Raw genomic sequence first — 25296 nt, forward strand, 5'->3', positions numbered from 1 at the left:
TCCAACCAGTTTCTTTCCTCCATCAGGCGCCCCGGCTGACCCAGTATAGAGACCAAGATTACTGCATGTTTTTGTGAGGGTATTAACTACCCTAGGGGACACGGGGAGAACATGCAAACTCCACACAGAAAGGCCCTTTCACCAACTCCACCTAGGGTATGGGCACTGATGATGCGGAGGAGAGAACACCCCCCCCCCCCCAGTGCCCACATTGTCCCCGGCGGGAATCAAACCCAGAACCTTCTAGCTGTGAGGCGAAAGCGCCACCGTTCCCCTTAGATATAAGCTTTCTGCCCGACAGTTAAATGTGGAGCCTATTTATATCTTATTTCACTACTGTTACTGGAATAACACAATGATATGATTCATTCCATAATGAGGGTGGGAGATGGCTGTTGCAAGCAATCCCACCTACTGCAGCCTGAATTAAATCTGCTCTCTTCCCCGTGGCACTTTATTTCTGTGTAGCAGTGATAAATTATGGACTTCATACGTTCCTAACCGTGGCCTGGCAAGCAGCATGACTGTATGATTCCGTAAAGCACCAGAGAATAAAGAGCTGGTTAATCCCAGGGTGCATCCATTCAAAAAATACGCTCTAAGAATCTTCTGCTCCGAGCTCCGCGTGACGTTTTGACATCATAGAGCGCTCTGATCTCTCTAGAAATTACGCAAATCTGTCTGTGTGTGTGTGTGTGTGTGTGTGTGTGTGTGTGTGTGTGTGTGTGAGTGTGTGAGTGTGTGAGTGTGTGAGTGTGTGAGTGTGTGTGTGTGTGTGTGTGTGTGTGTGTGTGTGTGTGTGTGTGTGTGTGTGAGTGTGTGAGTGTGTGAGTGTGTGAGTGTGTGAGTGTGTGAGTGTGTGAGTGAGTGAGTGAGTGAGTGTGTGTGTGTGTGTGTGTGTGCGTGCGTGCGTGCGTGCGTGCGTGCGTGTGTGTTTCTAGGGAGTGAAGGGGCCCAGTGGGAAGTCTGTGGGATCAGTGCAGTGGTTGGTCCTGAAGTCTATAAACCTGCACATCTCTTGAGTAACACTCTGTCTGTCAGGCTGTTTACCTTTTATGTCCATATATGGAGATCCCTGATGTCATCAAGATGATGTCATAGTACTACTGACATCATAGACTGGCTCCCTAGTACTATGATAATGGGTACCACACTAGTACTATGATAATGGGTACCACACTAGTACTATGATAATGGGTACCACACTAGTGTTAATTAATTTATGAAGTAGATACAGTATACAATTAGTTTTGCCTAACTCCCCTGTGATATTTTTCTGTTGGTATTCACTCTCGGCTTCAAGTGTTGGCAGGCATGTGACTGGCAGTGGTGTAAAAGTAACTAAGTACATTTACTCAACTACTGTACTTAAGTACAATTTTGAGGTATTTTTTTACTTTACTGGAGTATTTCCAATTATATATGCTTTGAATTCTACTCCACTAACTACTCAGAGGCAAATATTGTACTTTTACTCCACTACAATTATTTGACAGCTTTAGTTACTTTTGCAGATATAAATTATTACATTATAAAATATACGATCTACGTATAAACAGAAGGTACATAGAGTAGATGTCAGTACCAGGGTGCAGGGGCAGAGAGTATACACATAAGGTACATAGAGTAGATATCAGTACCAGGGTGCAGGGGCTCAGAGTATAAACATAAGGTACAGTATAATAGATATCAGTACCAGGGTGCAGGGGCTCAGAGTATAAACATCAGGTACAGTATAATAGATATCAGTACCAGGGTGCAGGGGCTCAGAGTATAAACATCAGGTACAGTATAATAGATATCAGTACCAGGGTGCAGGGGCTCAGAGTATAAACAGAAGGTACAGTATAATAGATATCAGTACCAGGGTGCAGGGGCAGAGAGTATAAACAGAAGGTACAGTATAATAGATATCAGTACCAGGGTGCAGGGGCTCAGAGTATAAACAGAAGGTACAGTATAATAGATATCAGTACCAGGGTGCAGGGGCTCAGAGTATAAACAGAAGGTACAGTATAATAGATATCAGTACCAGGGTGCAGGGGCTCAGAGTATAAACAGAAGGTACAGTATAATAGATATCAGTACCAGGGTGCAGGGGCTCAGAGTATAAACAGAAGGTACAGTATAATAGATATCAGTACCAGGGTGCAGGGGCTCAGAGTATAAACAGAAGGTACAGTATAATAGATATCAGTACCAGGGTGCAGGGGCTCAGAGTATAAACATAAGGTACAGTATAGTAGATATCAGTACCAGGGTGCAGGGGCTCAGAGTATAAACAGAAGGTACAGTATAATAGATATCAGTACCAGGGTGCAGGGGCTCAGAGTATAAACAGAAGGTACAGTATAATAGATATCAGTACCAGGGTGCAGGGGCTCAGAGTATAAACAGAAGGTACATAGAGTAGATATCAGTACCAGGGTGCAGGGGCTCAGAGTATAAACAGAAGGTACAGTATAGTAGATATCAGTACCAGGGTGCAGGGGCTCAGAGTATAAACAGAAGGTACAGTATAATAGATATCAGTACCAGGGTGCAGGGGCTCAGAGTATAAACATAAGGTACAGTATAACAGATATCAGTACCAGGGTGCAGGGGCTCAGAGTATAAACAGAAGGTACAGTATAATAGATATCAGTACCAGGGTGCAGGGGCTCAGAGTATAAACAGAAGGTACATAGAGTAGATATCAGTACCAGGGTGCAGGGGCTCAGAGTATAAACATAAGGTACAGTATAATAGATATCAGTACCAGGGTGCAGGGGCTCAGAGTATAAACAGAAGGTACAGTATAGTAGATATCAGTACCAGGGTGCAGGGGCTCCAGGCTTCCCAGTCAGACAGAACACAGTCCTCAGGGCAGGGCAGACGGCTGTCCCTCGCCCCTACCGGCATCTCCTCCGGGTCACACAGGTAGTCCTCCACCTGGTCCGACGGGCCGTCTATGGTGTTTTGCATACACCTGCACGCACACACGCACGCACACACACACACACACACACACACGCACACACACGCACACACGCACACACACACACACACACACACACACACACACACACACACACACACAGACCATTTGTGTGGTGTTTTTATACAGCAGCTCATTAATACCTTTCATTACTGGATAATAGTGAACGTTGACATTCTAAAGCAGCAAGGAGTCAAGGCAACACAACACAGTACATTTCAGACTCAAAGGCAATTCAAGGTGCTTTATAAAAGACATAAAAAAGGCATTCAAGGATGTAAAAAAAAGGCTTTTCAAATCATATTACGTGAATGGATTTAAAAAAATGAAATAATGATATAAAGATAAAAAAGGAAACGGGTGCTACGCAGCTGGTAAGCTGACATTTGTAGGGTGATGTTTTATTTATTTTGTGCTTCTTAGTAAAAGTAGTAAAAGAGAACATCAAGGTTTTCTTTTAGCTTGGGTTTCAAAGTCAATGCCAGTGCAAACTAACCTCAGCTGCTCAGTTAGCTTTTCACTTTAAAGGTTTTCTATCAATTACAAGCCTTGACTTCATGGAGATTTTTTAGTTTTTGTCGCTTTCCTGAGCCAATAATTTAATGACAGGCGGAGTCTCAAAGAGTAAAAAAATAATAAATAAATCTCCTTGAATTCAATGCTTCATGGGGTTGATAGAAAATACGTTTTTGGGCGAACTACTTCTCTAACGTTAAACTCTGCCTAACTTTAAACTCTGCCTCGCCGTGTTGTGTGTGTTAACGGTCACGATGCTTACCTGACTTTCCTGGTCTGGATTCCCTCGCCACAGTTCTCCTTCAGGTCCACGTTGCTGACTTTCCACACGCTCCAGGGATCTGCCACCCACACGTACTGCCCACAGTCACTGAGACACGGCACCACCTCATACACCTAAAACAATACAGCAGTTATAAACCAGGGGTCTTCAACGTTTTCAGGCCAAGGACCCCCTAGCTGAGAGAGAAATTAAGCAGGGACCCCCTAGCCTGGGCAGCATTCCTTTTCTGGTATATGATCCGGTCGGGAGCGGAAGTAGCCCTAGACCGGATCGCGACAAACCGGAAAAACGTCTCACCCCAAAATAGGTCCGTCCTATAAAATCCTTGTTGCGGCGTAGTTTAGCTTATTTTTTAAATGTAAATGTGAGTGTACTTTCCGGAGACTATTTAGCGTCTGTATTATCCGTATTATCCCACGGGGAAATTCTATTCCATTTAAATAGTGATTGGGGAACCAAAACAAAGCGGCACCGGAAAACCGGATCGCGACAATCCGGAAAGAGGATTCTTTTTTCTTTTTTCTTTTTTAGTAGGCGTGGCCTAGACCGGATCATATGGGTCTTTAGTAACGAACACCAGGCTTTCCTCCGAGGTGGAAAGACTGGTGATGCGAGGTTAGGGACCCCCTACTCTAGACCCCCTACTCTATTAGATTAAAGTTATTTGTTTTACTTAGTCTGCTCTTTTCCCCCTCTTTGCCAAAAATAGCCGATCTACAAGCTCTCAACGCCTCGCAGCGCGAGGCGTTGAGAGCTTATAGATCTGCTATTTTCGGCTAATGTTCCCCTCAGAAAAGGAATTCTAGGGTTCAAGTGGTTAATGTAAAAAAACTAAATCCTATCGCACAAAGATTTGGCGGACCCTCTATAGTAGCTCTGAGGACCCCCTAGGGGTCCCGGACCCCTTGTTGAAGACCCCTGGTATAAACCACTGTACCACACATACTGCCCACAGTCACTGAGACACGGCACCACCTCATACACCTAAAACAATACAATAAGACCACTGTACCACACATACTGCCCCACAGTCACTGAGACACGGCACCACCTCATACACCTAAAACAATACAATAAGACCACTGTACCACACATACTGCCCCACAGTCACTGAGACACGGTACCACCTCAAACACCTAAAACAATACAATAAGACCACTGTACCACACATACTGCCCCACAGTCACTGAGACACGGCACCACCTCATACACCTAAAACAATACAATAAGACCACTGTACCACACATACTGCCCCACAGTCACTGAGACACGGCACCACCTCATACACCTAAAACAATACAATAAGACCACTGTACCACACATACTGCCCCACAGTCACTGAGACACGGTACCACCTCAAACACCTAAAACAATACAATAAGACCACTGTACCACACATACTGCCCCACAGTCACTGAGACACGGCACCACCTCATACACCTAAAACAATACAATAAGACCACTGTACCACACATACTGCCCCACAGTCACTGAGACACGGTACCACCTCAAACACCTAAAACAATACAATAAGACCACTGTACCACACATACTGCCCACAGTCACTGAGACACGGTACCACCTCATACACCTAAAACAATACAATAAGACACTGTACCACACATACTGCCCCACAGTCACTGAGACACGGTACCACCTCATACACCTAAAACAATACAATAAGACCACTGTACCACACATACTGACCACAGTCACTGAGACACGGCACCACCTCATACACCTAAAACAATACAATAAGACCACTGTACCACACATACTGCCCCACAGTCACTGAGACACGGCACCACCTCATACACCTAAAACAATACAATAAGACCACTGTACCACACATACTGCCCACAGTCACTGAGACATGGCACCACCTCATACACCTAAAACAATACAATTTACCACACATACTGCCCCACAGTACTGTACTGTACTTAAGTACAATTTTGAGGAATCTTTACTATTTACTAACTAGTATTTACCATTTTCATTACTTTTACTTTTACTCCACTACATCTCAGAAGCAAACAGTGTGCTTTTACGCCACTACAATTATTTGAAAACTTTAGTTACTTTGTATATTTTGACTATTATTACAACAATACATTAACCACTTCAGCCCTACATACATTTCGGCCATTTGAAAACAGCCGATCTACAAGCTCATGACAGACTGTCTTTACCATAGAAATGCATGTCAGACAGTCTTTACCATAGAAATGCATGGCAGACTGTCTTTACCATAGAAATGCATGTCAGACTGTTTTTACCATAGAAATGCATGTCAGACTGTCTTTACCATAGAAATGCATGGCAGACTGTCTTTACCATAGAAATGCATGTCAGACTGTCTTTACCATAGACATGCATGGCAGACTGCTGCTGCCAACTCAGAAGGCGTTCTCAGTGGACGCCGTCTAAGTTATCACTGTTATCGACATTTATGAAACGTTGTGCGAGGTCACAGTGACCATGACCTTTGACCTGCACATTCTAATCAGTTCTTCCTGGATTCCAGCTCATACGTTGGTATCAGATGGAATGGAACGGACGGACGGACGGACGGACCCATGGACAAACCCAAAAACATAACGGATTCCTTCCACGGCTGTTGCCAGCAGAGATATAAAAAAAACATCTTCACATGTCTACAAATCCTGATAATGGTCATACATTATAATTCATACATGTTTACTGAGGCTACGGTCAAGATTCAGGAGAATAACCGTGTAGCCTATCTAATCCCCATATTGTGATGCCCACGTTGTGGGCATCACTTCCTGTCGATTTGATCAGGTATCAGGGATCAAATCGACAGCAAGTGATGTCCACAACGCCCTAGGAAACTTGTGGATACCGTATATAGAGAAGGGCCCCAGGTTCTTTCTAATACTATTCGTTTGAGTTTTAAACCAATTCGTCCCCAATCACCAACATTCTTTGAAAACCTTAATTGTACCACTTGAGTGAAAACCTTAATCATATGTACAGTAGAAGTAAATAGACAAGCGCAAGGTTAACATTAGTGTTAAACTTTTTGCAAAAAATGTTGCACTCACCTGAGCCTGTTGATGGAATCCACCGCAATGGGAGAATGAATTAAAAAAAAGAAGCATAATTCATATTACTTGGTGCTTTTTTTGATTAAACATAAGTATACATTTAAATCTCCATGTAGCCTACATGATCTAAATGTTCCTCTGCAAGAGAACACGCTCTTCCCCTGCTGTCATTAATCTTACATGGCAGACCGTTCAGTTCAGGAACTAACTTAGCTTATGAATTAAACATTGAATTAATGTCCAACAGTTCACAGTCACAACTTCATGGACAAAAAAGAAAGATCAAAACCATTATATTTTCATTAAACATTAAAACGTGATCGAGGACGTGTGCTGCTGTATTGTCCCTGGTGAAATATGACTGTGGAAATGAATGTGCGGAACGGGACATGTTCATTCATAGATGGCACGTGTGTTCAATATAAAGTAGGTTATGGTATCCATAGCAATATATGTCACCAGGTGCCAAAGTAGGTGGCTCTAAAAATGTATAACATGACTAAATATGGCCAAATTGTTTTGGCCATAGTACATTATTTATTTTGATTAGGCTCTGTTTTTTTGGTTACAAAGCCTAAAAAGAAAAAAACAGAAATGTAATTTATAGAGACACGTATATATATTCCAATGTTCAATGCCAAAAACACATTTAACCCATTAAATCCGGGAATACATCTCTGTCATTTTAGATTTCTTTGGCCATTCAAAAAATAGCAGATATAAAGCTCATAGCGTGGTACCGAGTGCCGCACCGTGAGCTTGTAGATATGCTATTTTTTTTAAATCATTTGTGCAAATATTTGAACATATATTTTTTAAAGCGAACATTTGTAACTAAAATCTTTGCTTCTGGGGGGTCCCTGGAACAACATATTTTGCAAATGTTCGCTTTAAAAAAACATATATTGAAATATTAAAAAAAAAACTTGATTCTTTAAAAAATTGCAGATCTACAAGCTCATAGTGCGGCACTCGGTGCCACGCTATGAGCTTGTATATCTGCTATTTTTGAATAGCCCAAATAAATCTTAAAATGACACAGACAGCGTTCCCGGTCTTAAAGGGTTAAATCATTGATTTGTATGATAATTAACGGTCAAGTAAAAAAACGCCCATGATGGTGGACTGTTAGATCTAATGCTGACCTGGTTGACGTGGTCCAGCTTGGGACAGGGTCTGCCCCCGTTGTAGGGCTTCTCCCTCAGCCACTTGGAGCGCACCTTGACCCCGCTGCCGCACGACTTGCTGCAGCGCGACCAGTTGGACCACTCGCTGAGCTTGCAGTCGGACGGACATGGGATGATGCACGCCTCCTCGATGTACCCTGGACGAAAAAAAAAACAGTGGTTGAAAAAAAAGTACTCAAATTTTGTACTTAACTCTTTGACTGCGGTTGACTCGATAACGCGTCAATTGCTAGTTTGTCCAGTTGGCCGTCGACGCGTTAGACGCGCGTTCATTGTTTAATCTCTGATTGCGCTATTCTGCTTATTTTTCATTCTAGGTTTCGAGTTCCACTTACTTCACCCACACCGGCATCCGGTTTTATGACGCAGATTCTTTTTTTCCCCCGGTCATTTTCGGCCAGAATAGGGAAACACACGGTTTTTCACACGGTATAAAAAACGAACAGAGAGGTTCTCTTCTATAATCTATAGTCTGGTTGACGAACAGTCATCGCCGTCGTGTATCACATCGTAATTTTGACACAATATACAGATCTATGGGCCACATGAGTACTTTAAACATATACATCAGCTATTTGAAAATAGCAGATCTAGATCTACAAGATCTAGATCTACAATAGCCAATCTTACAAGCTCACAACGCGTCGCGGTGCGACGCGTTGTGAGCTTGTAGATCGGCTATTTTCAAATAAAAATCTTGCCGGGAAATAATAATAAGCAGATCTGACAACCCTGCTCACGTCTCTCTCCCACAGAGAGGGTGAACTATAGAGGAGGCGCTGGTCAGCGGTCAGACCGCGGTGAGGATCATTATGGTTTTGTTTACTGGAGCTTGTGATGCCAAATGCAATGAAACCACAAAAGCGTGAAGGAAGAAGGGCTGCTGTGTTGAACTGCTGGTTCGATACGCCGTTTATTTTCTGTATCAAAAGACGTTTCGATTTTTTCCGCGCTTCAGGCTGAAGTTCAGCCGGTAGTTTGTTGTTTGTTGTTCCATCAGAAGAGGATGGAGGTGGAGGAACAACTGGATGGTTGTTATAGAGCAACAGGTCAGTGGGAAAAAAAGAGAGAAAGTTTGGGGAAAGACCAGCTCAAATGTCACAAAGCCATGAAGTAGAGTTTGTGGTGAAAGCATTCTATTTGATATAACAGATTAAAACAACGTGTTTGCCTTAAAGCATTAAAGTTAAGGTTTACCAGTAAACACACTGTAATTACATTGTTTTCTTTGGGTTTTCATCACATTATTTGGTTTTAATTTAGTTTGGATTTTGTGAGCCTACAGACGTATGTGCATGCATGCGTGCACGTGCGTGTGCGTGTGCGTGTGTGTGTGTGTTTGCGCGCGTGCGTGCGTGCGTGCGTGCATGTGTAGCAGAGTAAGTATTGTAATTATGTTTTTATTTATTTTTGTTTGGGGGCTTTTCCTCTTTTTTTAAAGATATTTGTATGGGTTTTTATGCCTTTATTTATAGTGGAAAAGTCAGGAAACAGGTTTAGATTCAGGGAGTGACATGCGGCGAATCTATCGCCGGGCTCGGGAATCAAACCCGCGGAACACGCTGTACCACAAAGCCTGATGTGGTTCGAGCCTTAACCACTTGGCCAAAACAGACAGGGTTCATGTTAAGGACATGTTACACCCAAACCACCAGGGTTTCATCATCATGCAGGCCTGTGGGTCACGCATGTCAGCACTAATAACAGAACAAACATAATCACAACTCAACAATTTTCATTTCCTCTGGTCTGGCCTGGGGGCAGTGGTGGAAAAAGTACTCAAATGTTTTACTAAGTAAAAGTATCCGTACTGCAATGTAGAAGTACTCTGTTACAAGTAAAAGTCCGGAATTCAAAATATACTTGAGTAAAAGTACAAAAGTATTGGTATCGAAATGTACTTAAAGTACCAAAAGTAAAAGCAGTAAAATGTTTGAAAATAGCAGATCTACATGCTCACGACAAGCCGTAGACCTGCTAAGGCATGTAGTTTGATTTATATACATGTTTTATCATATCAATTATGTATACATGTTTATTTAAAAATATATGAATGAAGAGAGATGCTTACATGGAAATGAAAGCTACATGATTACGTTTTATGTTTTATGTTTCACCAGATCCAGCAACACATCCACTGCAGTCAAACTTTAATCCATTGACACCGGGAACGCATCTTTGCGTCATTTTAAGAGTTATTTGGCTATTCAAAAATAGCAGATCTACAAGCTCATAGCGCGGCACAGAGTGATCTATGAGCTTATATATCTGCTATTTATTTTGAAAAAATACGTGAAAATGTGTGCATCATTTTTGAATATATGTGTTTTTAAAGCGAACATTTTTAACTCCGTTACAACTTCTGGGGGTCCCTGGAACTAAACATTTTGAGATGGTGGTCCGTGGCCAAATACATATCATTTTTTTAGAACCACTGATATTATAGCAACATACGTTTTTTAAACTGTTAGGATTTAGAAGACATTTGTAGAATCCCCAGAAGCAAAGATTTGAGTTACAAATATTCGCTTTAACAAATATATATATTCAAAGACCCACAATTTCCCCCCCAAAAATAGCAGATCTACAAGCTCATAGCTCTATGAGCTTGTAGATCTGCTATTTTTGGATAGCCCAAAGAAATCAAAAAGATTACAGAGATGCGTTCCTGGTTTGAATGGGTTAATATGCCAACTTTGCTGCAGACAAACATGGACACTGTTTCACTCTCCTCCTCAAACTAGAGGCCTTGGTTTTAATACAGTAACAAATATGGAGGGTTCTTTTAACTCTGAATGTGTTCAAATTGACCTGTAAGCAGGCCAAGAATATAATCATTTTAGGGGCAAGGCCAATTCCTTTAGAGGGCACAAAGGCCAAATGTCAGGACGGGAAGGCCATCAAAATACAAATGTTAGTGAAAGTGAAAATAATAAGCAGTTATATTTCACTAAAACATAAATGTATTGGTATTTACAAATTTCCAATATTTGTAGAAACTCCTGAGTCAAAAGTTCACCGAGAATTCACATTCTCAACAAAAGACGGTAACATTTATTAAAAACCTTTTCAAAACTCTGAGGAAAGAGGCAGAGGAGAAAATGGTACAATAGGGAGGGTGAGGGGATGTATAATGATTTTTTAATCAGGGCAGAAAGGCCAAACTTTCGGGCTACGGCCGCTCACAATAATCGTATCGCAGAGATTTTAATTTATCGTGAAATTGTCCTCCGGTCATACACAGGGATAATACAGTCTTTTTTTCACGCGTTGTGAGCTTGCAGATCGAAAAAAAATGTGGCAAATGTTGCACCCGAGACTATGGATGGCTGGGGTTCAAGTGGTTAACACAAGTGGCATTTTAAGAGTTTTAAGCATATTTGACTATCGCAATAATATTGTAAATCACAACTATTTTGGTCACAGTAATCGTGACATGAAATGTTCATATTGTACCATCGTAACATCATAGTCTGAATGCTGCCACTGTTATTTATTTTAAATCACAACTAAAGACCTTTCTGTTTGCTGTTATTTTTCTGTCTGTACTGCACTGTGATTGTATTTGTTATTTTTTTTAACTTCTTTAGTTTTATGGTATCCTAATGCCATGTGTGTTTCCTTTGCTTGACGGTTCGTGTGAAGCACATTGCATTGCCTCGTTGTTGAATCGTGCTATAATACAAATACACAATCACCTTGCCTGGTTGCCAGGCGTTCTGTCCTCAGGCAGAAGAAGAGAGCGTGAGTCCACATCCCCCTCTACTCTAACAGTGGATGAAACCTCTCAACCTCCTTGATCTCCTGCACACGAACAAACCTCTAGCATCACTGATCTCCTTCTGTAGCCCCGGGCAAGCAGGCAGCGTGAAGGAAGGAAAGAGCTGCCTGGCATTCACCACCATCCATTCACACATTACTCTGCACTCTGCAGTCATCCTCACACCTCCACTTTCATGGACCTCCCCCCAGTAATGATATGCGTTAGAACAGTGGTTTTTCAACCCTTTTCATATCAAGGACCATTCTTTATTCGTCATTTGAGCCACAGAACCACAAAACGCATAATATTTAGTTATTGTTGGATACGATATACAATTTTGTCCACGATTCCATCCATGTTGTATTGATGTTGGTTCCATAGGAGAGATAACAGGCAAACGTTGATCAAAATAACAATTCTTCTACATTCTCTAATTGTGTTAGACTTCTTGTAAATGAAGTAATGCAGATAATGCAGATTAACAATAATTTAACTCTTGAGAGAGTAAAATGAAACCAAATGGCGGGGATTGAGAAATTAATGGAGGGGATTGAGAAATTAATGGAGGGGATTGAGAAATTAAACCAAATGGACCCTTACGGGTCCATTTGGTTTAATTTCTCAACCCCCCCCCCCCCTCTCTTTTCCTTTTCCTGACGACAACAAAGCGATGGAACTTGAAGCAGAAAAACAAAGTTCACACCCTGTAAACCTGTGATGTGACAATAAAGCGGAGTCTGATTCTATCTGCTTCTGGTTGCTGTGGATTTCCTTCAGTCAGCCAGGGCTCTGTGACTCATACCGTGACTCATAAAGTGAATCACAAAGTGAATCACAAGCTAATCACAAAGTGAATCACATACTGTAATGATATGCTGTACAGTGAGGCAGTACGGTGAGAAAAGGCCTCAGGCAGTTCTCAATAAGGAATAGAGGGTCTACTCTTTGGGAAGCTGCTGATCCTATGATCTCTCTCTATCCTATGACCATCTCTGTTGGTCTTTGAAGCAAACTACCAATCAAATGTTCATATCCAAAAAGCTGTAGATAAGTAGGTCTATGTGTACACATGCATCTACATGTATATATGTATATATGTATATTATGTATATATGTATATATGTACATATGTATGCATGCATTTGGTTATGTGGGTGTGTAGGTTTGTAGACGTGTGTGTGTGTGTGTGTGTGTGTGTGTGTGTGTGTGTGTGTGTGTGTGTGTGTGTGTGTGTGTGTGTGTGTGTGTGTGTGTGTGTGTGTGTGTGTGTGTGTGTGTGTGTGTGTGTGTGTGCGTGCGTACATGTTTGTGCGTACATGTTTGTGCGTGCATGTTTGTGCGTGCATGTTTGTATTTATGCATATCTCTTGAATGTAATACGGGCATTTTTTAAAATAATATGTATACTTTTTATATGTTTGATTCTACACAATAGGGAAACTTAAGGATAAGCCTCTAGGCTTCTAAATTTCTTCTGCACAATTATGGTTATCTGTATTTTTTTCTTCTGTTTTTAACTCATCATGTGCTAATAAATGAAACTTCAAAAATCAAACAGAGAAACGTGAATGTGTTCTCTGCTTTCTCCTGGACTAGAAGATGGAGAAGATGACAGCAGTGTGAGACTCCTGATTCAATTCTCCTGTCTCTCCCATTTCGACGGCACACACGCGCATACACACGCGCACACACACACACACACACACACACACACACACGGTGGAATGTAACATGGATCGTGACAGATTTGGGCTGCGAGCAACGGAGCCACAGCTCCTTGTTTCCCCGAAATTGATTTTTCTTTTCTCTCTCTCTCTCTCTCTATTGAATTTACAATCAAGACCCAATAAAAAGAACAAGTGGTAACGCCTGCTTTCCTCTCACTGACACCAAATGGGCAGAATGATGTCAAATCAATGAATCACAGGATCGTCATGTATACAATATTATCATTAACACATCGAGTGCCATAAACGGTCCGGACCGTTTTTGAGGATCCAAACGAGAAGTGCCGAAAACGGTCCGGACCGTTTTTGACCCAATTCTATTTTTATACGAGTGGCCCACGTGGGGCGCTAAAACGAAACTTTGACATCACCCAAGGAGTTTCTGAGAAGAAGAGGCTGGATGTGGCTCCATGTCAAAAATCCTTCCGGTCGGCGTTTTCAATGTTATCTCCTTGACTAAAAGCTTAATATCTCCATTTCTTTTTAACGTGGTGGAAAAGAGCCGTTTTCGATCGGCGATCATGCTGCAATGGAGGATCGCGTTGGAAATATTATTGTTCCAGGCGTTAGTCGGGACCCTCCGCCGTCTCGCACGCTTTGTTTACATGCACTTCCATGTCGGGGCTTCTACAGCACGAAACGTATAACGCAAGTGGATGGAAGAAATGCAGGCACTCAACGTATAATATTTTAATAAACCTCTGGCACCCAATGTGTTAATATCACCAATACAGAAACGTTAAATTCAACTAGCGTTTAAAACTACACTGCAGGTGATATTTATTAAGAAAATATATGGGGAAAAAAAAAGCAAATGCACACCACAATGATGCATATCGTCACGAAAACGTATTGCGATATATCGCGGGACGATATATCGGCACACCCCGAGATGCAGCATAAATAAATAAGGCCTCCAGGTGTCTCCTTCTCACCGTGGCTGTTGCAGCGGGACGTCTCCACCATGCGGTCGTCCTGGTCGTAGCACACCATGGCCTGGTAGCGGTAGCCCTGGCCGCACTCCTTGATGTCCCCCTGGACCTTCATGCCCAGCTGGCCCTCCACGCGGCCCCCCTCCGGCAGGATGCAGTCCGACCAGTTGCCCACGGGCTGGGCGTTGTACTTGTTGCACGGGCAGTACTGGGTCTCTGACAGCGGGTACTGCTGGGTGTTCTTGCACTGGTCGCGCTTCTTGCTCTTGCCTGGAAGAAGAAGCAGAGGAGAAAGAGCTGCTTTAGCAACAGACTGTTACACCTGCGTTGTGAGAACTTGAGGAGCGAGAAGGAGCGCTGCTATAGCAGCTATTTTCCTCCCTGCAGCAATAGAGGCTATGCGCGTGACATCATCGTACCCGGAAGATATGCGGGAACGCCTACTGAGTGGCAAAAAACTACTTTCTGGCAGTGGCATAGCCAGAATGCTAGCCGAGGCTGGGCCTAGGGAGGCGCGGGTGGGCACACATGCACGCGCGGATCGTGCGCGCGCACGAAAATTTGGTTATTAGCGATTTTCTATGCTTTTTTTCGCGGGTTTGTGACGGATATCGCGTACCGATATATACACTGTTATCAAAATGGCTGAATATGACATAATTTTTTGCTGCTTTCTGGCCTTCACAGCCCATACATCCAAACAGAAAAGTCCTATCTGATTGTATTAAAGGGGAAATCCACCCATTTTCAATATTTAACTATGTCATTAATATAGCATAAAGGAGTTGTGTGGAAATAAGAAAAAATTAAAAAAAAATTTAACATTGCAAAAAAATTTAACATTGCAAAAAAATTAACATTGCAAATTACACTGTGATGACTCATCATGGTGTAATTTGCAATGTTAATTTTTTTGCAATGTTAAATTTTTTTGCAATGTTAATTTTTTTTTAATTTTTTTCTTATTTCCACACAACTCCTTTATGCTATATTAATGACATAGTTAAATATTGAAAATGGGTGGATTTCCCCTTTAAGCAACGTTACACTCACCAACATGGCAGCTGTAACGGAAAGCTTGAACTATCCTCTTTCTATCTGCAAAGTTTTTGTTTCATAAAAATCTACCTTAGACATGTTATGAGATACTTTCTGTCAATAGATTCCGTGCAGGTGATTATGTTTCTAAGTGTCAGAGTTTGGAAGCGCTCGTTTTTTCGATAACGCGACGTCCTGCTGCCTCCTGCATCATGTGACATGTATAAACAGGTACGCAGGAGCGTTGAGTGATTTACAACAAGCGCTTCCAAACATTCCATGCTGCTCAATGTTTTGCCACTCAGTCTATAGATGAGGGAGGAGTGTCCCGGTGGAACAGTGACGCATGTGCATACTCTCTATAACAGGTGTCTTCAACAGGGGGTCCGGGACCCCTAGGGGGTCCTCAGAGTTACTACAGGGGGTCCGCCAAATCTTTGTGTGATATGATTGTTTTTTTTTTACCTTGACCACTTGAACCCTAACATCCCTTTTCTGAGGAGAACTTGAGCCAAAAATAGCAGATCTCACAACGCCTCGCAACTTGTCTATCGGCTATTTTTTGGCAAAGAGGTATTGGTGTAGAGGGAAAAACAAAGCAGACCAAGTAAACAAAACAAGTTTAATCTGAAACACAATTTTATACAATATAGAGGGGGTCCCTGCTTCATCTCTCTCTCAGCTAGGGGGTCCTTGGGCTGAAAACTTTGAAGACCCCTGCTCTATAAGACTGTACAACTCTGGTTGGTTTGATTAGGCTGACTATAGGATGGAGGGATGTTTGAATCCAAGCCACTGGACTCTTAGTAGTGTTCGGTTGACTAAGCTTAGATGACTATTTTAGATGGATTTATTTTATTATTATAATATTTTTTATTAATTTCTCTTTTTCTTGTCTGTACGGGGCAGACCAAAAGGACCACATGGGGGGAGGCCACGGGGCAGACCAAGGACCACATGGAGGGAGGCCACGGGGCAGAACAAAAGGACCACATGGGGGGAGGCCACGGGGCAGACCAAAAGGAGCACATGGGGGGAAGCCACGGGGCAGACCAAGGACCACATGGGGGGAGGCCACGGGGCAGACCAAAAGGAGCACATGGGGGGAGGCCACAGGGCAGACCAAGGACCACATGGGAGGATTATCTCCACGCTGGCCATGGAACCCTCAGGATATCTCAGTTAAAAGTAGTGAATATTTTTTATTGCGTTAATTCATTTTAATTCTCTGCTAGAACTGTTACCTTCATTATCTGGATAAGCAGATGGAGATGGATGGATGGATGGATGCATGCATAAGATAAAATAACATAAGATAACATAAGATACAGTACGGCAGATAAAAACAGGTTACAGGGCAAGAATAGTACAGCATGATGGAGAGACACCACAGTCAAGGCAAAAACAAAAGTAAATGTACAGTTTATGGATGGATATCATATGGATGGATGGATCTTATGTGTTACGGTTCGATCGTATCACTCACCCACTAGCATCCTCTTGCGGGTCCTGACGCCCACGCAGTCGGCGGTGCAGGAGGAGAACTTGGACCAGGGGGTGAGCTGGCAGTCCTCCTGGCAGGGCAGCTGGCAGGGCTGGGTGAGCGCGGGCATGGAGCTGGCATGCTTCAGACACACCCCGATGTCTGCCTGTCCGCCGTCCTGTTTCCTGCACGACACCGCTGAGGAGGAGAGAGAGAGAAAGAAGAGGTTTGAGGCGGACGTGCCAAGGAGCTAACATGTACACTATTTACAATATAGGCTCTATGTACGGCAGCCATATTGGAAATAAATTAGGGCCTCTTCCGTACTTCCTTCACCGGTGTTACCAATGATACTAATGAAGGCTCTGTTACATGCTGGTCAAACAGAGTCAGGGTGTAGCCCTGAAACATGACTGTGTCATATCATGACAGTCATTCTCCATTTACAACCCGTACATCTACATAAACGTTCAGATTTCAAATACAAAGTGCTTAGCCCACGGCCATGGATGTTGCAATTTGAATCGGGTTGGTCTAAGTACCCGTATCTTCCGTATTGTTCAATAAAAAAGCATTTTAATTAGATCGTGGCAATTTTCTCTGAATTTTCTCCATATGCTTTGAACTACGCGACCCTATCGGTTGGGAGGTGTACTGCACTCTGATACATTATATCACCGCCGATCGGATTTAAATGCTTTTTATTGAACAATGCGGAAAATACGGGTACTACGGGAAGATATTTGTACACACTCAGATTTATAGGGGTCCTTGAAATTAAATAGTGTGAGAACCACTGTGCTACACTGGAAGGAAGTAAGGCAGAGGCCCAATTTCTCTCCAATATGGCTGCTGTGCACAGAGCTTATTATGGCCCCCTTAGCAGACACTCTTATTCAGAGCGACTTAACATCGACCTGAGCTATAGCGAGACACATCCACGGTCATTATGGGAGGACAGAGTTTAAAGTGTGATTAACAAAGCATTGGCTCTCAAACAGAGCAGGATGCAGGGGCCGAGCGGACCCCGACCATATAGTTTACACAACGTATCTGAATGCTGAAAGAATATCTCCACTGCACACAAGTACGTACGCACGCACACACACACACACACACACACGCATGCGCGAGAGTTTAGGGCAGACAGTGGTAAAATAGAGCTATAGGAGTCCTTGAGGGGGTTCCAGGGGGTCCTGGAACCCCCTCAAGAACCTATTTTTTTGGTCATTGGAAGATAGCTGAGCTTGTAGATCTGCTGATTTTGAAAACACAAGTCTTGAAAGATCTTAACAAATGTTGATACATTTTCTCCCTGGCATAAAATAAATAAATAAAAAACTTTTCAAATTCTACGGCCACAATACGTATCAATTTGGGGGTCCTTAAGTTGAGAAGCGCTGGAACTTGTGAGTGGGCTCTCTGCGGATTACGTAACTATTGGCGTTCCACCCAGAAAAGAATGAGGCAGATTGCATCGAGTGGCCGAGCGAGCACTAAGAGCTGTGTATTGAATTGCCTCTCTCTCTGTCAGTATAGTGTTACAGGTAATGGAGCCTGTCTGAGACGGACCGTCAGGATGTTCACATCATTGGAGTCAGTTAATGACCACCGACTCTGTTAGAGTCTAACAGAGGTCTGCACTGTTGTGTTTGTATGAAAAGACAAAAAAAAATGACATTTTCTTTACTTCATTATATTTCAGTTTACATTATTTCTTTGTATGACAAATAGTGAAAATAGCTAATCTTGTAGATCTGCGATTATGTGTATTGAAAAAAAAACAAAAAAACAACAACAATGCATTTTGTCCAGAATAGGGCGGCAGGGTTAATGTGACTAACAGCATGATGGTATTATTTTGTTTGTTTTTTAGCTTTTAAAAGTGTAAGAAAGTTGAATATACAACACCATTTTATAGGATGGATATGTAGTGGGGGTCCCTGCTAAGGGGTCCCTGCTTCATCTCTCTCCCAGCTAAGTGGGTCCCTGCCTCATCTCTCTCTCTCAGCTAAGGGGGTCCCTGCTTCATCTCTCTCCCAGCTAAGGGGATCCCTGCTTCATCTCTCTCCCAGCTAAGGGGGTCCCTGCTTCATCTCTCTCCCAGCTAAGGGGGTCCCTGCTTCATCTCTCTCCCAGCTAAGGGGGTCCCTGCTTCATCTCTCTCCCAGCTAAGGGCTCCTTGGCCTGAAAAACGTTTCTCTTAGAACATCAGACTATATCTGGATCTCATTATAATATTGATCACAAACAGTTGTCTATGTGGCTGTATGGATGTTATAGGGGGGGGGGGAATAAATAAACAGTAACTAGAACATCTTAATTAAGTTTAGTTGTTTAGTTGTTTGTTTTTCTTATTTGGTGCAGATACTAAATAAGAAGCTTTCTTATTAATGTTTTCACTGTAAAATACTGAAGAGCATCGCGACACGTTGTGATCTTGTAGATCTGCTATTTTCAAACATTTTAGTACTTTTACTTTTGGTGCTTTAAGTACATTTTGATACCAACACTTTTGTACATTTACTCAAGTAAATGTTGAATTCCGAACTTTTACTTGTAACAGAGTACTTCTACATTGCAGTATTGATACTTTTACTTAAGTAAAACATTTGAGTACTTTATCCACCACTGCTCAGGTGGTCTTTGGTTTATGAATCTGTGCCAGTAATTCTTTGGACTTTTTTCTTATTCTGTTGCCGTTGGTTGTCATGGCTACCAGTTCCCACCTGATGTTGTGTGGGAGTTCCGACTGCTCCAGACCGTACTGAATAAACGCTAGCTTGCATACCGTCTTCAGACTAGGACTTAAGTCTAAGATGAACAGTTGATCTGCTGTGGTGTTTAGCCCAAAGAGGATGAGACCATGATCTCCCTGATTAAACCCTGGGCCCGGGCCATCCCCCTTGGGCTCAGCCTTCCTCCGGGAGAAGGTCTCTGGATTGAATTGCCACAGATCACTGTAGTTGTTGTCACCAAATGTACAGCTCTCCATTGTAGCTACAGGCTTCACTCCAGCGTCCTTTTGTAAGAAGCTGTGCATAAGGCGTGTTCAGCCAGCAGTTGGTCTCTGTGTCAAACACTCTGATGATGATGTTCTGGTCCCTCTGGTACCCCCAGCCCCCAAATACAAACATATTTGTCCCGATGACTTTGGCATAGTGACTTGATGAAGCAGGTGGTAGAGTACCTCTCGTGTTAATCAAAGACCAGACCATGGTGGTGGTGTCCAACGTGTAGATGTCATTTAAGCAATATTACACGAGAGGGTGTGCTTTACCGTCATTATTGGCACGCCTGTGATGCGGTCAGGAACGAGGCGAAGCCGAGTTCCGCGAGCATCACAGAAGTGATGCTGATGAAAGTTCGACCCCCTTTGTCTCTGTGTCAAACACTCTGATGATGATGTTCTGGTCCCTCTGGTACCCCCAGCCCCCAAATACAAACATCTTTGTCCCCATGACTTTGGCATAGTGGCTTGATGAAGCGGGTGGTAAGTTACCTCTTGTGTTAATTAAAGACCAGACCATGGTGCAACGTGTAGATGTCATTAGTGAATGTTAGATGCTGTGTCACTCCTCCATAGATATACATGACCTTCCCCAAGACACAGGCTGAGTGCCACCTCCTCCTCTCTGGAACAGTCCCAGAAGCCCTGGGCTCTAACCATCTCTGTGTGTCCACATCAAATGCATAAAGGAGACCTCTAAGCCTCCCTCCCAGATGTAGATGATATCTCCTACCAGCACAGCTGTGTGGCCCCAGTTCACCTCAAGGGGACGTTTTCCAGTTGTCACTGGAGGCAACTTTCTCCAGCGTAAAGACACAGTGTTGAACACGTGCACATCGATCGGAGAAATGTAATCACAGGCGTCGACTTCAACGTTGAATCCAAAGTAGTACACCTTGTGCTCCACTGCAACAACTCTACAACAGGATGCGTTTGGAGCTCCTTTCAGACCTTTCAGATGCACCGTCCATGCAGAGCATGTCTCACACCGTTTAGATCAAGGTGGATTTGAAACTAAGATATGTTCTTGGTTTACGTATGTATTAGTTATTATTAGATTATTGGCTTACTATGTATTACTTTATTATTAGATTACTATTTTTATTAAGATGTATTATCGTGTGTCCTTGCTTACTGTAAGTCGCTCTGGATTAAGAGCGTCTGATAAACGCCCAAACTGTAAACTGTAACGTCTTGCCACCGTAGATCAAGGTGGATTTGTAACGTCTTGCTCTGTAAAGACTGGAGGCCTAATGTCACCACTGTCACTTAAGTTATTGGCTCAGTGGCGTCACACAAAGATTGACACAAAGTGGATGAGCTGGGTTGGTCAATCAAGCAAGCAGAATACCGGTGATTCCAATATGGTAAACGGCTCACCAGTGCAGTCTGTTCAGCAGTTTTGACAGATACCTTTCAGGGGAATGTGCTACAGGCAGCTGGATCTCTAGGTGAAAGTTACTAAATTATGTTTAGCAACTTTCAGAATAAACCAATGACGTTACTCCAACTGACACAGTCTGTATGATGTCAACAGGACATCAAGAGGACGTTCTCACTAAAGTGGGGTGAGATGCTCTTGGACCTTCGGTTGGATAGTAATTCAAAGGCTTCTGTTTGAAAGCACTCAATCACTATCAGTCCAGCAGCAGATATCGAAATCTTAGACGATGCCCAAAAGTTACTCGCCGTCGCTCTCCGGTCCGTAGATTCAAACCGCTGCACGGTCGGCACCCTCCAGAAGCTCACAACGCGTCACATCGCGACACGTTGTGAGCTTGTAGATCTGCTATTTTCAAATAGCCTATGTGTGAAATAGGGCTGAAGTCGTTAATGTATGTTTTATAATGTAATAATGTATATCTGCAAAGTAACTAGTAACTAACGTTTTCAAATAATTGTAGTGGAGTAAAAGTACAATATTTACCTCTGAGATGTAGTTGGGTAGAAGTAAAATTATAGACAATTGGAAATACTCCAGAAAAGTACCTGTAAATGTTACTTTAGACCCCTGGTGTTAGGGTATTTCATGTGGAATTCCTGAATCAACGGTTAGGTTATACACACACACACACACACACACACACACACACACACACACACACACACACACACACACACACACACACACACACACACACACACGCCCCTAATTTTGACTGAACAAAGAAGCCTTCATTGTTATTATTGTGCTGAAGTAATAAGCAAAATGCAAAAGAAAACATGTGCATTTGTTTCAGTGGGTGTCAATTTGACGGGCTCATTATAAATGTTTTTCTCTCCAAGTTTGTACAAAATAATGACAAGGTCTCTGCTCACTTCTCGCTTTGTTGGAACTTGTTGGAGGTTTGTAAAAATCTGTGCCAATCCCACAAGTTCACTGTGTTTGCTGGCTCTCTCATCCGTTTTCACACTGAGTGGTATAACAGTCGGCAGCAATCAATCATTTGGTGTTGTGTTGAAAAATGTACCTGTTAAAATATTAGGCCTACTGAAAGTTTATCCTAAAACATTAAAGAGTCGCAAAATCGGTTCAGCTGTTGAATGGGGTACTCAGGGATTCAAGAAAGAAAGTACGAAAAAAAATGAAAAAGAAAGAAAGAAACGTTTTGGTATGCCCGCTGTGTGAAACAGCATGAAAGGAGCCCGCCACAATAGCACTCCTAAACAATTTCCTTAACAAGACAAAAGCTCCAATTGTCAGAGATTGCTCCAATGCCGTTATGAGTTCTGCTCCTGAGATGCACCGGACCAGCTTGAAACCTGGCTTGAGGCACGGTGGAAATCTTGAAGAGAACCACTTTGAGAACCACACTTGTATGGCACAAAATATTTTTAGATGGGGGTCCACGGCCAAATACATGTCTTACACTTTACATGAAAAAGAGAAAGCCAAGAGTTTAGCCCAGATAAAGGACATTCTTCTTGTCTCTATGGCATGAATGGCGACTGAGAACTTTAATCCGTGGCTACTCCGGCATTTGGATCTTTCTTGCAGTCAGCAGTGTCGGCTCTGAGGACTGCACTTCAGTCCATTTCTTTTCCTTTACGTCTTTCCTCCGGTGAGTTTCCTTAACATTTACAGCTTCATTAAAGATGCATGCGGCCCAGGGTGAGACTTTGAAGTCCTTCTCCTGCACGTTGTACCTCCAGAAGGGAGATGTTGAGGATGTAAAGGATCTGATCAAAGGTTTCTGTATAACGTCCCAGCACCACCCACCACCACCACCACCCAGCACCTGCTCAACTGTCAACTGTCATGATCTGTTTAGAATGCACACAGGGGTTCGGAGTGCATCTCATGAACCACAGAAGCTACTCAGCTCAGAGCTATATGTTACAGTCAGTCACAGATGTGTCCTACACAATTAAATCACTTCATTGTTGGTATAGAGCACTGAAGTCCTGATGTCACTGCCAGTAGAGGGCGCTTTCCGCAGGTTCATGGCTTTACTTTTTGTATTGATATCCTCATTGGGGAATCTTAGATCGCTTCACATAAGAACTGTGTTCCAAAAATAAACGCACCACCCTGGCATTTTTACTCATATGGATATGAAGCATCGACTGAAGGTGTAAATGTACACATTTACCCAAAGAGTAACACAATATAAACACTAGAAACGAGTCAAACAACCCAAAGACTACATTTCCCATGAACGCGGCTGCTGTGGGGACAGTGATTTCAGACCCGGAAGTAGTAGTTCTTAAGACTTTTAAGGCAGAATTAATTCATTTTTTGGCCAGAAACAGGCTGTATCGAATATGAATGAATATCATAAACAATGCAGAGCCACCCCCCTGTCAAAAACGCCAGGTTGGTGTGTTTATGTTTGATCTAAGATTACCAAATGGGGATTTCAACACAAAAAATAAAGCCACGAACCCGTGGAACAGCGCCCTCTAGTGGCAGTGACGTCTGACTTCGGTGCTCTATTGCTACATTCCTAGTGTTTGGAATGAGATAGACTGTAGTTTCTATTAGCTTGGAATCTCTTTCTATGATGTCACTGGTAGGCGGGTTTCTGACAAACTGTGTCCACAGCCCTCCTCTGAGACACAGAGTGAGTTGACAGAAATGGTACCGTGTCATAATGAGGATCAGTTATGTGAAGATAGGGTTGAACATGGGAGCATGATGCGTGTCCAGCGTGTGTCTCTGCTGACCTCTAGCCTGCAGCCCGGGGCCACACGTCTCCTCAGCTCCTGGACTGTCCTGACGAACCGACCAGGGAACCAGCTGGCATCTCCTCCACTTGTGCGTTTTCCACCTACACACACACACGCACACGCACACGCACACGCACACATGTGCACACACACACACACACACACACACACACACACACAGCAGAACAGCAAGGTGTCAAAATAACGTTCTGACATGTTTTTCCCCCTCTAGATTAGCTTTAAATTAAATTTAAATAAAATAGGGATGCAAACGGTTAATCAAACTAATCCATTTAATTGATTATAAAATCGATGATCGATGATTTTATAAAATAATGTATTGATAATTGATCCCTATTTTGGGCATGTAATTATAGGCAAACATCATTAATATAGCAGTATAATATAGCTCACAACGCGTGGCATGACGATGTGTTGTGAGCTCGTAGATCTGCTATTTTCACTATTTTTGCACAACACAGAATTGCTAAGAAAATGTAATAACACACACAGTAAAAAGCAGTGTACGTAGAATAGATACATTGTATCCTTGCCGTGATGATGTAGTGTGTAGATGCATGTAGCCATGAGGATGTAGTGTGTAGATGCCTGTAGCCATGAGGATGTACAGTAGTGTGTAGATGCCTGTAGCCATGAGGATGTAGTGTGTAGATGTCTGTATTCATGAGGATGTACAGTAGTGTGTAGATGCCTGTAGCCATGAGGATGTAGTGTGTAGATGCCTGTAGCCATGAGGATGTAGTGTGTAGATGTCTGTAGTCATGAGGATGTAGTGTGTAGATGCCTGTAGCCATGAGGATGTAGTGTGTAGATGTCTGTAGTCATGAGGATGTACAGTAGTGTGTAGATGCCTGTAGCCATGAGGATGTAGTGTGTAGATGCCTGTAGCCATGAGGATGCAGTGTGTAGATGCCTGTAGCCATGAGGATGTAGTGTGTAGAATAGATACCTGTATCCCTGACATGAGGACGGAGCGTCACACTCTCTCTCCTGGCTCAGCACCTCAGGACAGTCCTGTCCCCCATTGGCTGGCAGCTGGATGATGATGCGTTTCCTGGACTGTTTCCTCTTGACGTTGCGACCTTTGAAAAAAATAAATATATATATAATCCAGAGGA

General features: G+C 42.8%; 2 protein-coding genes across 2 annotated transcripts in view; one reads left to right on the plus strand and one right to left on the minus strand.

The window, feature by feature from the left end:
• Positions 1-25296, plus strand: part of LOC308094783 (protein NLRC3-like) — a 293741-nt gene that overhangs the window by 102128 nt on the left and 166317 nt on the right. The gene's annotated exons all lie outside the window — the stretch shown is intronic.
• thsd7aa (thrombospondin, type I, domain containing 7Aa) overlaps positions 1-25296 on the minus strand; it is a gene marked incomplete at both ends in the record, with an annotated part of 158541 nt that overhangs the window by 57404 nt on the left and 75841 nt on the right. The window contains 7 exons of the mRNA XM_080441696.1: positions 2815-2968; positions 3756-3889; positions 7987-8171; positions 14460-14726; positions 16981-17175; positions 24155-24258; positions 25128-25260. Coding sequence (XP_080297822.1) covers positions 2815-2968; positions 3756-3889; positions 7987-8171; positions 14460-14726; positions 16981-17175; positions 24155-24258; positions 25128-25260 — 1172 coding nt within the window. The remainder of the gene's footprint in view (positions 1-2814; positions 2969-3755; positions 3890-7986; positions 8172-14459; positions 14727-16980; positions 17176-24154; positions 24259-25127; positions 25261-25296) is intronic.

The sequence above is a fragment of the Gymnoscopelus braueri genome (genome assembly GCF_963280865.1).
Source record: "Gymnoscopelus braueri genome assembly, chromosome: 11".
Taxonomy (NCBI): Eukaryota; Metazoa; Chordata; class Actinopteri; order Myctophiformes; family Myctophidae; genus Gymnoscopelus; species Gymnoscopelus braueri.